The sequence below is a fragment of the Malaya genurostris genome, chromosome 2, assembly GCF_030247185.1.
Source record: "Malaya genurostris strain Urasoe2022 chromosome 2, Malgen_1.1, whole genome shotgun sequence".
Taxonomy (NCBI): Eukaryota; Metazoa; Arthropoda; class Insecta; order Diptera; family Culicidae; genus Malaya; species Malaya genurostris.
The window spans coordinates 206,657,991-206,675,879 of NC_080571.1; the positions used below are offsets into that span (position 1 = coordinate 206,657,991).

Here is a 17,889-nt window from a genome sequence, read left to right on the forward strand (position 1 = left end):
GTTTCAAGTATTGCAAAGTGGAATAAATATTTTGTCAGTAATAACGAAATGAATTACTGTCATTCCCTTCGGTATCAAACAAAGATCGTTAGTGGCTAGTTTATATATCCGTTCATGCTTCAACGGCGTTATCAGTTGCTGGTTGGTTTTTCAGTCATTGAAATTCTATGCAAATTTTATGAAATAAATGTTTTATTTTTCATGGTATATGAAAATTTGAAAAAACCTCTCTTCAACAAATATTTAAAATAGGTTGTCTCTGGTGTCTTGATTATTATTGTGAGTGTGCAGACTTAAATAATATACACTGAAAATAATTTGGACGCCAGCATCATGTGCAAAGCATTTAAACTATCACTACTTGTAGAACACATGAAATTCATGAAAATATATACTTAACTCATGAAATGAGTGTAAAAACTGTTGATATCTAGTGGAAATCATACTACATTTATCTAAAATGCACATCAAAACGTTAAGATATATCGTTACCTCTAGATTCTATATGAATTTTATATGAATGTCACATTGTTTAACACATAGATTTCAATTGGAACACATTTTACCGAATTAAGTATTTTGAACATATATTTGTACTGTACTCATTTCCACTAGAAAATGAAGTGTTTAACACATATAGCTCTATTCGAACACATCACATCTGAAGGAAAAACACATCGAAGCTAAGTAAAAAATAATCTTAGTTAACTGGCACATGAAATCTTAAAACAAATCGCTTTGGTTATGTATTGAAATGAAAAAGCATATTAAATGGAAGTGCTGTTTACATATGAATCTGAAAAACTAGGAAATCAGCACGAAATCATGAAAAATAAATGAATAATAAGAAAAAAAATGAATCGACAATTTAGTTTGCTTTGTTTCACTTAATTTCGAGGATTTCCGAAGATCAGTTTTCGGCGAAATTCATTCCGGATTGTTAATGTAACCAAAATTTTCGGATCTCTGGCTCTGTCACATGATTATAATTTACTATAACATTTTAAAAGGGTGTTACTTGATGAGTTTATTTATACATATTGGATATACTTCGCATTTAACACAACCACAGTAACTAATGGAAAAAAGTACACCCGTTTCTCACTTGGAGCGCTGTGCGTGTCACGTACAGTGGGAAATCTAGATTTACTTATGGCATTTTCGTTTTTAGCGGTGGCACTACACCGGTGTAAGGAAGAAAAGGATGCCTTGATTACACCCAAATTGGAACGAATATAGTCACTGCTACACTACACCGGTGTAGCGCTAAAAACAAAAACGGCATTAATTGATGGTTATAGGAACTCTACTTAGAACCATTTTACCTAAAATTAAGTTAGTGAACGGAACCCCGAAATCAGTTGTAGAATACTTAAAAGTAAGTAGTTTTGCGGTTCCGTGTTCCGAAAGCTGTCAGCTGACTGCGTCAAAGAATAAACTGTCATCACATCACCCATCATCATCACACAGTCAATATTCGAGAAAAAAATATTTTTGCGTAGCTGGCAGAACGATTTCGAATAAGCAAAAAGTAAATAAAGCTCTATCTAGCAATATTGCAGAAACAGTCAGATGGTTAACGTATTGTATGATAAATTTTCGTCCTTCGCAGATATTTTGTAAAAAGAAATGTCGATCGTATTTTTCTACTGGTAGACTTCAACTAGCTATTGCGAGATTTTGTTGAAATTTGCTTCGCTGGAATAAGACATATTTTGGGAAGAATGGATGATTTATGGTGAGTAATGCGATGATTTGATTGATAAGAGATTGTTATTGATAACGAAGTGATATGTTATAGGTTGATAGAACTTGAATCAGCTCTTTTGGATGATTGTACAGTCGATGACATCTACACAATTTGTCAAGGTAAAGCCATCCCAGAGTCGCTAAGGCCAGATGTTTGGCAAGTTTGTCTCGATGTAAGGAATAAAATAGACCAGCTGTCCCAGTTCAATGAAATATTCGACTTGCCGTTCCAAGAATTACTTCGACAAGAATGTCAAAATGTTGTAGACAAACTGGGAAATGACGAGGAAGACAAAGTGGCAGTTGTTGCTGATTTGGAATCGATTTTAACGTTCTACTGTAAAAATAGAAACTTAGTATACGATGCTAATAACGGATGGATTGAACTACTGCTGCCGTTGTTATCGCTGAAGCTACCACGATCGGAAATCTACAACATGTTTGAAGCGATTCGGGACACATATGTTCCGAAAGGTTGTGTCAAAAGCGGAAATGTGTTCCACATTTTCCGATTGTTACTACAGTACCACGATCCAGAGCTGTGTTCCATATTAGACACGAAACGGGTAACTCCAGATATGTATTCGATGTGTTGGTTCCAAACGCTTTTTGCTTCGACTTGTACCCTTCCAGTCGTACTAGCTATGTGGGATCTGTATCTGCAGCAATCGGACCCATTTTTAGTATTCTTCCTGAGCTTAATCGTCTTGATTAATGGCCGAGAACAGATCCTTGAAATGAAGAGTGCCTCGAAGGATGATTTGGTAAACTTTCTAGTCAATATGCCGTGCAACATTGAAGCGGATGATGTTATGGACTTCTGTTCCCTGGCGCAGTACTATTCAATGAAAACGCCCCTTTCGTTTAAACGCGACTTGCTGAAAGTTCTTTTTGGGGCTCAAAGCAGTGCTTCGGATAAAAATGTTGCCTCACAAGCACTTTGTCTCCCGGTTTCCGTTAACGAATTAGTCGAGAATGCCTCAAGCGAAAATATCCATCCGGATGCGGTAAGATTCTTTCTAGTCGATTGCCGACCAGCTGACCAGTATAATTCGGGCCATCTCTCGACGGCTTTCCATCTAGACAGCAATCTAATGCTGCAAGAACCGGTTGCTTTTCAAACTGCTGTCCAGGGCCTATTAAGGTCACAAAAGAATGCGATTGAAGCTAATTCAAATGCCGGAGGAGAACATCTATGTTTCTTGGGATCCGGTCGGCTTGAAGAAGATCAGTACACCCACATGGTAGTGGCTTCTTTCTTGCAAAAAAGTACCAAATATGTATCATTGCTCACAGGTGGGTACGAGGCAATACACGAGTACTTTGGAGATCACATGATCGATTGTTTGGAAGACCATGATCCTTTGAAATGTCTCGTGTGCAATCAAGATCAGGTCACGTACGGAAAACGTTTCAATAACAACAGCGGCTCCGATGGCAGCCTAAAGCGAACAGAAAATCGACGGAATAACAATCACCCGGAACAGATACCAGAACGGAAATCTACCATTGACTTATTCAGTAAACTGTCTTTGGTTATGAAATCAAAATCAGCCGAAGTAAAAGGAAAGTTATTTGACTACATTTCAAACCCGAATCCGTCGGTGCCAGTAACAGAAAAACATGTTTCTCGAAATGAACGGAATGGCAAACGGTACCGTAATGTTCCTCCAGTGTTCAGTATTGGCGAAGAACAAGACGAAGATGACCTGGGGCCTTCATCATTCAACGATTCGGTCAGCTCGCAAGCAGGAACACCGGAAACTCCTGAAGACGTTGTTTCTATTCAAGCCTACTTGAAAGGGCCTGACGTCATTCGTCATTTCAAGTGCCAAGAAGTTCACACCAACGGTTACATGTACGACAGCTTTCTACTAGTGACTGCTTCGCATATTATTGTCCTACGGGAACTAGATCGCAAGGACAAAGCACGAATCACGGTCCGACGTGCACTACATAGCATCGTAAAAATAACGGCCAAGAAACGGCACAGAGATTTGATCACCTTTAAGTACGGTTATCCTGAAGAGGAAAATCTTGTCATTACCGATATGGACCGGTTTCTGATTCCGAATGCCAGCGAGGCGACCGAGCTCATATCAAAGCATATAATCAAACAAACGTAGACACCTCACTTACAAATTCTCGCAGTCCGACAACTGAGGGATTGCTGTCCTAAAAGAGCGTACGTACTTTTCTTCCTGATAGTCAACTTACACCAGAAGCTAATTAAAAAAAAAGTTTTCGATTTTAATAATGGAATTTTAAACACAAGTTTTGGAATATCAAGTTGATTAAATTTTTGGCCGGAATGCCTAATTTATATTTCCGTTCTGTTTTTCCGTTCAACCTTTTTATTAGTTTCGACAAACGTATGTCCAGAGTTTTTAAACTTTGTAGTAAATGCCACCTTACCTAGATTTATTTAATAAAGTATATGAGAAGTAATCGTGTGCTTTTTCCTTTCAAACGAACATTGGTCAATGGTAGTAACTGGAATATACTCTCTTCGTTGATCTAGTGTTATTTGCATAATTCTTAAGTGTATTAAGCTCTTTGTTTGAATTCTTCCAGTTCGTTTACGTGCCTTGATCAAAATAGACGTGCCGCTACGATTTCTGTGATGTAAATAAAGAACAATAAGCGACCAAAGTCAATTGTTACTGACTTTAGTAAAAGCCGTATGCAGCTTTCTATAAGCGAAATTGAAACCTTGCTGAAGCATGAAATTCACCTCGACATAAAAAGGTGCAGGAGGTGCAGTTGAAAAAGTCTAATAACGCCATAATGTTCTTGGTAAAATACGAAGCGGGAGTAACCAAATTTGCGAGGAAAACGGACAAAACTCACTAGATAAAGCAATGGATGTCAATGTCACTTCCGGTGAAACTCTCAACGAGTGAGCACACTTCGAAAATGCGAGTATTTCGCGAGAAAGAATGAATTTTGAACCGTATTTTGGCGACTCGATGCTGTCACATAGTGAGATCCGTTGGATTATGAACGAAAATTAACAGGCACTTTAGCCTAAGTTGCTGTGGCAGAAGAAGAAGGCTGTCAATGCCGTAGATGTGCGCGTGTATGACCTTCCTTCGACCTTCAAAGCTTATTCCTTATTCAAAAACACGTGAAACAGTACGGTGAGGTTTTTTTCTATACGATAGGATAGTTTTGAGGAAATTTTCTTCAGGTTTACGGATTGTATTACGTTTGCGTTTGGAGAATTCTATTCCTTCTTAGTTGATTTTCAGAAGCGAAAGTATCCAATACAAATCGCTGATCACATACAAAGGTAAACGGGTCACATGTTAATACTGTCAAAATCCGTTCCATTTCGGTGAGATCTGCGATTCTGCATCCAAGGACATTGATAACAGTTTTATACCGACTACATACTATCCCATCATTTCGGAAACAAAGTTGACAACAATAAAATGCTATAACGTCATCAACATTCTAAAAAATAATAAAGATGAAAATAATACAAAAACAAAAGCATCGATAGCTATAACGAAGATGGAAGAATGCGCTATTTGTGAACCAATAGCACCCCAAGTCCCACTGGACGCTAATGAAACTGGCTCTCTTACAAGAAAATGGGCAGTTTCCTAACTTATTGAAAAAAATAAATATATGTAATTCTTATTTTTCATTAGAATCTGCTACAGTGTTTGTTTTATGTAAAAATAACGAGTCATTCCTGATATAATTACTCGAAGTAGATAGCAGATATCTGTTGTTTAACTATCTCCGATGAAATTGCTTAAAGGGAAAAAATCATTCTGTCGAATTTACCATTATATCTTTGAAAGGTACACGCACGTTTTCTGATCTCTTCGAGCTGAGTCGAATAATAATCGATTAACGTCTTAGGGGGTCCGATCAAAAGTCGGAGGTTTCAGTAATTCTATATCCTACACAAAATGCATATTGAATGCAAATGACTTATATCGCATATTCGATAAAAGTGCGAAATACTCGTTCAGTTTGTTGGAACGGTTTGTTGTTGTTTTCCTTCCAACAAAAATAGTGTGGAAATTGAGTGTTTTCTTTATATAAGAAGAAAATGCATGTGTTGTTATTAATTGCGAAATAGATGTATTGTACAGGTATGTAGAGTTAATTTAAAAAATAGGTTATTGGAAACTTCCAAAATTCTTCAATGAAACTAGCCCAATGGGGCTCCAACTTATCATATTGAAAATGACTCAAAAATAATCCCGGTACAATGGTCTGTTTAAAAATCGGCAAACGAAAGTCCCGAATCGGAAATTTATTGGACATTCATCGTACCAACGGAGGACTTCCGTTGGACGTTTTTTTCTTGAAGGGTATATAACTTATTTTTAGTAAAAGTAGTGGCTGGGCGAGATGGGCCCATTGTGGCCTTAGCCAGTCATCTAATGACAGAGCAAAGAAAAAAAAAAGTAGTGACTGATTTGTTAATCAGAGGATTTACGATAGCCTTCTATCGTATCACCTGGTGTGTGTCGCGCAACATTCCGGTGTATAACAATTGCACACCACCACAGCGAAAAGTGTTGCTACCGCTGCTTGCTACATATATTATGTTCCTTCAGAGTTCATTTACTTCAATAAAAGTTCTGCATGCGGTTCTTGTGGACAACAGACAAAAAAGTGTAACACAATCTGGTGCAGGCAGGGTGCAAGAGAATATCCATCGGAACCAAACAAAAACAATTAATTCGTTCAACTGACGATCGAACGGTTAATTTTGGCATGCAGTGTGATCGTGTACTTTGTTCGGAAGGAAAGCGTACCAACATTCGTGCGAAATTTAGTTTCACCCAGAGCGAAACGATTTTCAGTGATTGTTTTTAGCAAAGAGAAGCAGTTTTTTTTCGTGCGATTGCGGCTGTCGCCAAATTAGGCAACTGCCTTGTGATAGTGCCTGGCAATAAAATAAGCATTATCGTTTCGATTATTCGTGCCATATCTTGATCGAGTTTCTGTAGCAACATCTGATTTTTGTTATTCGCTTTTATACGTGTGAAAATCAATGCAAATTAGGTGTGCCAATTACTACCGTACACTTTCGGCCTCTTAAGGTGACACCAGCGATCGAAAATTCACTTCACTCCTTTATCGACAAGTGGATTAAAGATTAGCGATAGGTGTTTGTGATAAATTTCTCAGCTGATTCGAACAGTGCAAGATTTTCAGGTAAGTAATGTTTGAGGATTTAAGAAAATTATTTAATATCGAAGCATTCGGCAAAACAGTGTTAGCTTTGCCGCACATGTACTGACAGAAAGTGAGAATTTCATTACGCAGTGAAACACATTCTTGCTGCGCGACATGTTCTATGTCGGCTGGTGGGCTACATACACTGAAGAAAAAGCACTTGCTAGTTTCAAAAGCTGCATAATCAGTCTTATGATTCTGTTAACTATTATCTATGTTTCGCCTCATAGAATTCATCACAAGCGAGTTATGTGAAATTGTAGTAATTTTGTCTTTTGCATTTATTATTGACAAAAATGCAAACAAGGAAACAATTTTTGATTTAAAATTTCCGGTTACTTAGAGACTATGCAGCTTTATTAATAATTAATAATTCTATATAAAAGGTTCAAAACGACGAATTTAACAATGAGAGATACTCTTTGTTTATTCTCTCTTTCGGTTATTGCAAAATATTCCTGCTTTGCTCGGTAGTTTCTTCAGTGCAGATTAAAAGATGATAGCTTTAGTTATTATTATCGGTAAATAATTGGAGGGAAGGATTGCTAAGAGTGCCGTAATAATCCAAAAAGAAAGTAAACAAAGAGAATCTCTCATTGATACATTCGTCGTTTTGAACATTTTATACAGAATTTAAGTAGCGTTGACATGCGCTAGTAAAATTCCATGACAACAATACAAGTTTGGAAGGAAGTGAACATGTGTAGAAATTTTGCGCAGCATGTTTTGTGGCCAAATACAAATAATAATACCCCTAAGTCCTATACAATGCCATGAACCGCCAATGTTTGGTTCACAGCCTGAACAAGTAAGCCTAGCAAATTACTCCCTTTCATTGAGATAGTTTGAAAATGTGGAAGGAGATCGTTTCTGGCAACGCTTTATGCTAGTTGCTACGGTGCAGAACAAACTTGTTTGTTTATGTTTATCGTTGCTGTATTAAACTGCAACAATCAGTCTAAATATCACCGGCACTAGCACAAAAGATGAAAAATGAACACAAACACCCACGAATCTACAAATATCAATACAGCTAGTAGTATATTCATGGTGGCTTAACCATTCTAGATTATTGTTTAACTTACATTTCGCTTATGATCTTGATTATCAGATAAAAACTCATTTAGGGGTTAGCCAAATTTTGTGCTAGGGCACATAACCGTTTTCATTATTTTTACGTTTCGTCTTTGACTCATCAGTGCAGAGCAGTTCAAATTGAACTGCTTAGTGCTAAACTCGGCAGTTCAATTTGAACCGCTAAGCAGACGTAAAGTTTCTGCTACTTACAGAACACTTTTTGTTTTGCAACGAAGTGCAATGTCTTTTCTGACGTGCCGAACGAAAACGTGTTTTCGACTATTTCTGGCCGATGCAGGTATGGTCATTTAGGGGTTAGCCAAATTTTGTGCTAGGGCACATAACCGTTTTCATTATTTTTACGTTTCGTCTTTGACTCATCAGTGCAGAGCAGTTCAAATTGAACTGCTTAGTGCTAAACTCGGCAGTTCAATTTGAACCGCTAAGCAGACGTAAAGTTTCTGCTACATAAAGTGTTCTGTAAGTAGCAGAAACTTTACGTCTGCTTAGCGGTTCAAATTGAACTGCCGAGTTTAGCACTAAGCAGCTCAATTTGAACTGCTCTGCACTGATGAGTCAAAGACGAAACGTAAAAATAATGAAAACGGTTATGTGCCCTAGCACAAAATTTGGCTAACCCCTAAATGACCATACCTGCATCGGCCAGAAATAGTCGAAAACACGTTTTCGTTCGGCACGTCAGAAAAGACATTGCACTTCGTTGCAAAACAAAAAGTGTTCTGTAAGTAGCAGAAACTTTACGTCTGCTTAGCGGTTCAAATTGAACTGCCGAGTTTAGCACTAAGCAGTTCAATTTGAACTGCTCTGCACTGATGAGTCAAAGACGAAACGTAAAAATAATGAAAACGGTTATGTGCCCTAGCACAAAATTTGGCTAACCCCTAAATGACCATACCTGCATCGGCCAGAAATAGTCGAAAACACGTTTTCGTTCGGCACGTCAGAAAAGACATTGCACTTCGTTGCAAAACAAAAAGTGTTCTGTAAGTAGCAGAAACTTTACGTCTGCTTAGCGGTTCAAATTGAACTGCCGAGTTTAGCACTAAGCAGTTCAATTTGAACTGCTCTGCACTGATGAGTCAAAGACGAAACGTAAAAATAATGAAAACGGTTATGTGCCCTAGCACAAAATTTGGCTAACCCCTAAATGACCATACCTGCATCGGCCAGAAATAGTCGAAAACACGTTTTCGTTCGGCACGTCAGAAAAGACATTGCACTTCGTTGCAAAACAAAAAGTGTTCTGTGAGTAGCAGAAACTTTACGTCTGCTTAGCGGTTCAAATTGAACTGCCGAGTTTAGCACTAAGCAGTTCAATTTGAACTGCTCTGCACTGATGAGTCAAAGACGAAACGTAAAAATAATGAGATAAAAACTGTTTGTTTATTTATTTTTCACTATAATAAACAGTAACTATGGTGAACTTGTTCTTACCCTTCAGTGTTGCTAGTTTTATAGAAAACTCGTTAAAGTACATTGTCACTCTGACAGTGTATCATGACAGTGTACCGCACGATGCAAAATGTGTCCTAGAAAATTTGTCGAAGTATTCCGTATTATAATTTGTATTTGTTGTGGCTTCCGTTGACGTTGATCCTTTCTGGGATGAAAGAATGACAAACTGAAAAAAATCGAAGCATTAATTCTAAGTACTTTTTACTTTCTTTTAGTTTGAGAATCACTGTATAAGGAGAGAAAGTTCTCAATATCGTTCATATTGTAACTTGACGCTATTTAAATAATAAACAGGTTTTGTCATAGCTACGACGCATGTGACGAATTTCGAGTCAACTCTAACAAATATTGGCAACACCTTCTCAGATGTGAATGAAATTGTCTGGACACTTCGTCACAAAAACCCGCTTTGCATACTTTGCATTTCCAAAATTAATCTAGGCTGTCTTTTGAAAAGGGTCTTATTTTTTTAATCTATTGTTTACAATTTGTTGTAGTGGAAAAACTACAAATCCTGCAAAAAAGTATTGTACTAGTGATTTTCGCAAAATCAGTCAAATTTTCGAAATTAAAACTCTAATAACAATCCTTATCGAGTCCTACACTGAAAAAAATTTACTTCAAATTTATAAAAAAAAATTGATTTTGATACAATTTTGTCCCATTACAAAATGGGCACATTTGCAAGATGGGCACTATTTCTTGTTCAAACTCTATTGCTAGTTGCTTGATATGAGCAAAAATTATAACTCATGGATAAGAAAAAGTTTTCATTAGAAAAAACTATTTTCCTTTACAAATGCCCATCTCGCCATCTTGTATGTTGGGACAAAATTTCATTGAATTCGAAAATGTTTTTTTTGTTTTGTAAATCGACTTTAAATGGTTTATTTTCTCAATGAAGGATTCGAAAAGACGAATGTTTTGCTGGTTGATAATTACCTTCATTCAGTTTAGTTTTTTTTTATTTAAAAAGATATTTTTATTCAGGCCTATTTGCGTACAAGTTTTACGTGGCCGATTGAGCCGATTTTTTAAATAATTTTTTTTTTGAGTTGGCTCTCATTGTCACTCTTTTTCCATGGAGAGAGGAGCTTCCTTTTCCCTCCTGCGAGGATTGAGGGACACTTCGTTCGTGGTTCGTCTCGTCATCCATTGCCGCATCGATGGTTTTGTAGTCGATTTCCGTCTTCTTTTCGTTGCTAGTTGCTGTAGATGCACCTTGTTGTACATTGGTTGCAATTGCTGGTTGGTTGGAGGGTAAGTTGTTAACTGCAGCTGGTGTAATTTGTTCTATAGGGGATGATGATGGATTCATTGAAGGGGATGCTTCATTGTTGTCAGTGGCTGTCACAGGTGTACAGGGGTTGTTTGGGGTTGGTGTGAAGGAAGCACCGTTGTCCTTTGGTGTAGTTGTCTCCTTGTCCAGTTTATCACATGGGTTACCGTAGTGAACAGCTTTTTGGTAATATGACATGTGGCCATCTGATTGTCATAGGTAACAAGTGACACACAAGAATGTATAGGCCTCTTCAAGCGTATGCGTAGCAAACGTACGCCATTTAGAATACCGGGGAATAAATTCTTCCACTTTTCTTTTTCGATAGAGAGAATCTCTCCGTATTGGGACATAGTTTTGCGAATATATGAATCGGTGACGCTTGAGGGAAGATCATGCACACGCACTTCTATAGCACTATCTTCCATATATACCGGAATGTTGTACTTAATGTTATCGTGCTCCACATAGTGCACATTGTTATTGTCTTTTGCGAATTGAATTGCATCCAACTCTTTATAAAACTGGATATAAATAACATTATTTGTCTTATTGCATTGAAGTAAATGCAAATTAATGTCAAGATGCATTTGCTCCTTAAGCAAACCTTCAAGTTCTCGTATCGAAGGTCAAATTTTGCACTACCTGAAGTCAACAACAATTGTATTCTTTCGTGTCGGTGGTAGCTTTTGTTCGTTTGGTTCACTCATTTCGAGGTCGTTCGATTGTTCACTACACAATACTGTACTTGGTTTCTTCTGTTCCGAACGTAAGCGGTTTTGTTTTATCGACTGACTTGGATGAGTTGTGAAAGCGAACTGACAGTTTAGTTTTGTTTTTGTTAAAAAGACACTGAATAAAAAATAATATTTGAATAAAAAACAGCTTTTGTTAAAAAAAACCGTTCGTTGGCATACGATTTCCAGACGAGGAACGATAAGATGCTTCCCTTGAAATTGACCATAACCACGTGTTCGAAACGTCGAGCAGTATAAAACAGCTGTTCTTATTTAACAGAGCCGCTAAAGGTATTGTTGAAAACCTGTACGGTCGATTTATCATATTTCGCAATACTAAAAAAATTTTCTTCTGATGCCAATTGTCTTAGAAATGCACGAAATGTCCAGATCTGGTGTTACCTTACATACCTTTTTGCTCGCCTTAGAAACGTTGAGATTTGATGTAATCTGATTTTTTTTCAATCGACTGGGAATTTGGGACTGCGTAACTTCGTAAATTCATTTCAATGTGTGTGTTCGCGTGTAAGAAAAACGCTCCTACAGAATTAGAATCAATGTCGAACCGACTTGCCTTCGGTGCGGTTCGACAATGTCCTAGAGAAGGTTTCTTGTGCATTTTTAATGTCATCATGATCAGTCGTGTTTTGTGCACAACCCTGTAATTCTTTCAATACGCAAAAAGTTTCTCGAGGATATCGGAACCGATTTAGAAAATCTTAGACCACGAGTGGTTCTTAGCACTTAGAACCCTATTGAGAAAAAAAGATCGACCTTCTGTGTGTATTTCAAATTTATTTGCTAATCAACGGATTGAAATTGTGAAACGAGTTGCTAGATTTTAGGTGATGTATGATGATTTTTAATGATTTTTTTTTGATGAGAATTACTTGTCAATTATTGGAGTTATGGTTCCCATCCCAATCAGAGCATGAAAATTCATCTGATGGTTTCAGGATAGTTGTTCCTTATTGATTTATTTTCAACCTTAGGTTTACCAAAAAATAAAATATCAGAATCAGAACTAATTGGCTCAAGTGACACGTTCCCAATTAGTTCTGATTCTGATTATGTGTGTGCTTTCTCCGCTCAATTTGCTCGGAGTTGGCTGAACCGATTTCAACAAACCTGGACTTAATTAGAAGCTACTCTTAGACTGTAAATCAAGTTTGAAGATCAGTTCGCTGTAACTTTCGGTTCCGGAGATATAATGATATAAGTGACGTAACCGACAAAACGCATGAACATTATGGTTTGTTGGTTTGTTCAATAAGCACATATTTTGATTCTATTTTTTTACGTTCTGTTCATCAGTGCTTAAAGCAGCTCAAATTGAACTGCCATCTCGCGCCTAGCAGTTCAATTTAAACCGTTAAGTCACAGACACAAAGTTTGCATTATTTATGCAACCCTTAAATAATATTGCACGGATGCACAGGTTATTTCTGACGTCACAGACGTAAACGAATTTTAATTTTATCCCAATAATTCATTCAGAATTACGATTTTGTGAAAAACCAAAACAATTAGATTGGTGTAAAAAATCAGTCAAAATTCGTAACAGAAACTATCTTATTGAAAAACATATCCAATAATGAGACTGTTCGAATGGCAAGAAAAAGGCATCATCGCACCACTAGGTGATTTAAGAGGGGGTCTGATATCGCCCCTTATCGGGATGCCCCTTAAGAAGAGGTTTTTGCCTTTCTCATATAGATAGACTACGCGATCAATGTGAAACCCGACTTTTATCCGAGGCTCGGAGCGCCGAATATCATATACCATTCGATTCAGTTCGACGTACTAAGGAAATGACCATGTATGTGTGTGTATGTATGTAACAAAAATACGCACTCACTTTTCTCGGAGATGGTTGACCCGATTTTCACAAACTTAGACTGAAATGTCTAATGGTCCCATAGCATACTATTGAATGTAATCCCGATTAAACTTCCGGTTCCAGAGATATAGGGCAGTATGTGAAAATTAAGGGAAAATGTGTACTCAATTTTCGCGGAAATGGCTTTACCGATTTTTACAAACTAACACTCAAACGAAAGGTATTGAAGTTATTTAAAAATTTCTAGAAAATATCATCCGGATCCGACTTCCGGTTTCGGAACTAGAGCTGCACCGAAAGTGGTGAAGAACAACTCCAAAAGTAGAACTCACTTCCATTTCTCAGCAATCCTTGAATCGATTTTCATAAATCTTGATTAAAATTACAGCTCATATTGTCTCAAAAGCTACTGTGCAATTTCATCTGGATCCGATTTCCGAGATATAGTGTGACCGATTTCCACAAACTATGGTTCAAATCAAAGCCTTGATGGTCCCATACAAAGCTTTAGAATTTCAGTGGCGAAGCAAAAAACTTAAAAGGATCTCTAAACGGAGCTCGAAACTATTTCAACCGTTAGTCATTGTGAGTAGACGACCTATCAAATTAAATACGGCTATCTTTGCACCCGATTTCCAATTCTGGAAATACCGAAAATATAGTGTTCAAATACTCCGAAATGAAACTCAGACTATTTTCTCAGAGATGGTTAAGCGTAAAAAAATTTATACCGCCACCTAAAGCGACGAAGTGAAAGGGAGATAAATCCTTTTCAACTTGATTCGAAACTGTTCCAATTGGTGGGTCATATTTGTTGCTGGTCATACGAACCAACTTCGGCTTCCGGTCTTCGAAATTCGATTTCAGAAGTATTGGAAATAGTGGCCAAAAACTACAAAAAGGATCTTACTCACTTTTTTTCAAGATTTACAATTTCATACGGAATCCCTGAATTTGTTATGGATTTTACAGGCGCCTTATTTTGAAATCAGTTTGAGTCGAATTAATCATTCCATCCATGCAAAACAAATGGTTTTTATTAATTTCTGGGACAGCTCATAAATAGAAATATACTTCGGTAATAATGGCATTCTTGGTGTGCATAGCGAACAGGTTAGTCGAGAGATAGATATAATAATAATAATCAAATTTAATGGGATAGAAAAAAACCGGACGTGTTGTTAATCACACTCGTCTGTGCATGTGGCTAATTAAATCTTGGTTAGCAATCTATTAGTGGAGAGTGTTCGGTTACTGGCACCCTTTTCTCTTAAGCTTATAACTTCTGACATAAGTGCACATTATGCGGACATATATACATCAATGGAAAGCTAAAGTCCCTAGCTAACAAATGACTAAGAAACGATTGAAGAAACTTTAGTATCAATTTATTAAAGTGATAAGTTTTGGCCATTTAAAAAAGTGTCTGTACAACCTCTGGTGTTTAGTTTATTGTAACATATATAACGATCTAAATTTTTCGATCAAGTGTATGAAACTATTGTTCGCCGATGACTTTCATATTTCATATTTCAAAATGGTCTGTGTTCAAGTTCGACGAAAATATTCCACAAACTGTTAAGGACCTGGGTGTTCTTCTGGAATCCAAGTTAAATTTTAAAGAGCACATAGAGCTTACTATGTCCCAAGTATCTACGCCATTAGGAATTATTTTTCGCGTTACTAAAAAATTCTCTGATGTACATTGCTTGTAAGCTCTGTATTGCGCTTTAGTTAGCTCAACTTTGTAAGTTAGATTCCTGTGTGTCATCTTCGTTCACGAACATATCTGGTGTACCGCAAGGTAGCAACATGGGTCCACTTCTGTTCTCGCTGTTTTTTAATGACGCTACTTTGTTGCTCAGTGGAGGCTGCGATTAGTCTACGCCGACGATTTGACACTGGACCTTGAGGTACGTTCTATTAACTACTGCGTCCGGCTTCAAAAGCTTCTGGATGCATTCGTTACCTGATCATAACATTCCACCGAATATTGAATCCATTACATTTCGACTATAAAATTGATGCACAAACGCTTCAAAGAGTTGATCGTGTTAATGACCTTGGTGTTTTGTTTGCTTCTAAACTTAATTTTAATATGCATCGTTCTGCACTAATTACAAAAGCGACTCGATAATTAGGTTTTATAGCTAAAATCAGATGTGATTTTAAAGATCCTCACTGTTTGAAGGCATTATATTGTTCGCTAGTTCGGCCTGTACTTGAAAATGCTAGCATAGTTTGGAGTCCGTATCAGCTAGCTTGGACTTTACGAATTGAACGCGTGCAGAAAAGATTTGTTCGGCTTGCTCTAAGAAACCTTCCTGATTGGTCTGGATTCACTGGAACCGCGCAGAAAAATTCAACAAACAATTTTTGTTGCGAAAATACTCAACGGCGATATTGATTCTTCGAAGCTCTTGTCTAGTCTTGACTTCCGTGCCTCACAACGATCGCTACGTTCTTCTGGTTTACTTCAACTGAGATTTCACCGAACGACGTTTGGATTCTATGAACCGATAATTGCATGCATCAGAACATTTGGCACTGTTGAACACCTCTTCTATTTCGGCGAATCTACACATAAATTTGCACAGAAAGTGTTACGATCCACATTTTCATAACTTGACTACATCATATTCATCAAGACCTTTTATTGTCGGATGAATTAAAAATAAATAAATGAATTAACTCTCGAATATGCTGCGGTTATCTGGTCACCTTTTTATCAAAACGAAATCCAACGAGTTGAAACGATTCAACGCAAATTTGTCCAACGAGTTCTCCAACGTCTTCCATGGAGATATCCTTTGAACTTACCGAGTTACCATGACCGCTGCAAACAGATTAGTCTCGATTTATTATTTGTCCGTCGCGATGTTTGTAAGGCTAGTTTTATGGCAAACCTACTTCTGTCGCAGATCGATTGCTCCGAGCAATTGCAATTTTTACAATTTGACATTCGACATCGTAATCTTCAACCCTATTTTTTCGAATTCCCTATGTTAAAACTAATTATGGATATAATGAGCCCATTGCTAGTATGTGCCGTATATTTAACAACTGTTTCAATTCTTTCGAAATTCATTTATCACGTAATTTTATAAAGAACTCGTTTCTCATGTTACTGTCTCATTAGATTTAGTTGATACTATAGAAGCACTAGATTTAAATAAATGTATTATTTGGATGATTTTAATCTATTGATGCAAAAGATGAGGAGGTTTTATGCCTGCTGGAGAGTAAGTTTGACAGAAACTAGTTCCAGTAGGCTTTTCCCTGATCCAAATAAAAGAATAAAAGATTAGGAGGAAAAGAACGACATTCACAGTAAAATCTGACAACAGCAGAAGGCGCTATTATAATTGAAACTGAAGTTAAAAGAGTAAATTAGATCATGCGATGTGATCTACCTTGAAATCCTTCTTGTCAAGAAGAAAATTGCTTTCCGTGCAAGCACATGTTGAAGCAAAAAAAATGTCTTCGCTGAAATCTGTTTAACTTCTTTCAAAATCACAATTGCAAACATTTTTATTTTTACTGTAACATTTTCCATACATCAGAGAGTATAAATTCACTAAGGACATCGAAAAAGATGGAGAATAAAAATTAAATCATTTTCATGGGGTTTCTCAAACTGACGTGTTGTATGCGGGTTTATTTATTGTGTTTGTATGACAAACTTATGTCAGATTTTAAAATTATATTTAAGTGAATTTTCAAGTTTTGCGGAAAGTATCACCTGCATATAAATAGTTGTCTAACGCTTCGCTTGAATATCGCGCGTTTTGGTTTTCAACTCCGTGCGAATTTCGCGCGGGTTAGTTTTTGACTTCGCGCGTTTCAGTTTTCGACTTCGCGATCGATTTCACCTCTTAAAAATTCAATCCACTCACCTTTCCGATGGATGCTTTTCAATTCATGATACTATAAAAAACCTGTTTTAATCCACCTAGTGGTGTAATGATGCCTTTCTCATATCAATCATACTATCATGTATAATACTGTGGTATTTTTCAAAACAATGTTCTTCGATTCTTAAAAGAATAACCGAAATCGGTTTGTTCGACCGTCTACTGATAAAAACTATCAGTTGGAAAAGATTTGAGGTCGATTTAGAAATTTTTTAAAGGTTTTTCCCCACTTTCAGTGATGGTATAAAATTTTTAAACCACTTTATCCTATATTTCCGGATCCGGATGTCGGATCCGCATGAAATTCAGGAATTACGTATTCGCCCACAGGACCTTTCATTTGAACCCAAGTTTGTGAAAATCGGTCGCGCCATCTATGAGAAAAAATAAAACACATATTTTATTTTTTTTGCACATTTTACCCCATAACTCCCGAACCGGAAGTTGGATCCAAATAATATTCAGAAATTTTTATGGGACCTTAAGACCTTTCATTTGAATCTAAGTTTGTGAAAATCGGTCCAGCCATCTCTGAGAAAAGTTAGTGCACTTATTTTCACAATTTCTTGCACATTTTACCCCATAATTCCGGAAGTCGGATCCAAATAATAA

At 37.0% G+C, this 17,889-nt stretch overlaps 2 protein-coding genes across 3 annotated transcripts in view; both read left to right on the plus strand.

Moving 5' to 3' along the window:
- Positions 1-1,405: 1,405 nt before the first annotated feature.
- LOC131427246 (TBC1 domain family member 23) lies at positions 1,406-4,197 on the plus strand. 2 transcript variants are annotated; one of them, XM_058590258.1, is made up of 3 exons: positions 1,406-1,531; positions 1,613-1,738; positions 1,802-4,197. In XM_058590258.1, the coding sequence occupies exons 2-3, from the start codon at positions 1,725-1,727 to the stop codon at positions 3,873-3,875; spliced, it is 2,088 nt and encodes a 695-aa protein (XP_058446241.1). In that variant the 5' UTR covers positions 1,406-1,531; positions 1,613-1,724; the 3' UTR covers positions 3,876-4,197. The 2 variants fall into 2 exon arrangements, with proteins under 2 accessions (XP_058446241.1, XP_058446242.1); XM_058590259.1 differs by lacking the exon at positions 1,406-1,531 and having other exon boundaries at positions 1,541-1,738.
- Positions 4,198-6,355: 2,158 nt separating this feature from the next.
- LOC131427249 (protein pinocchio) overlaps positions 6,356-17,889 on the plus strand; it is a 97,300-nt gene continuing 85,766 nt past the window's right edge. Inside the window, exon 1 of the mRNA XM_058590262.1 lies at positions 6,356-6,933. The gene's annotated coding sequence lies outside the window, so the exon portion shown is untranslated. The remainder of the gene's footprint in view (positions 6,934-17,889) is intronic.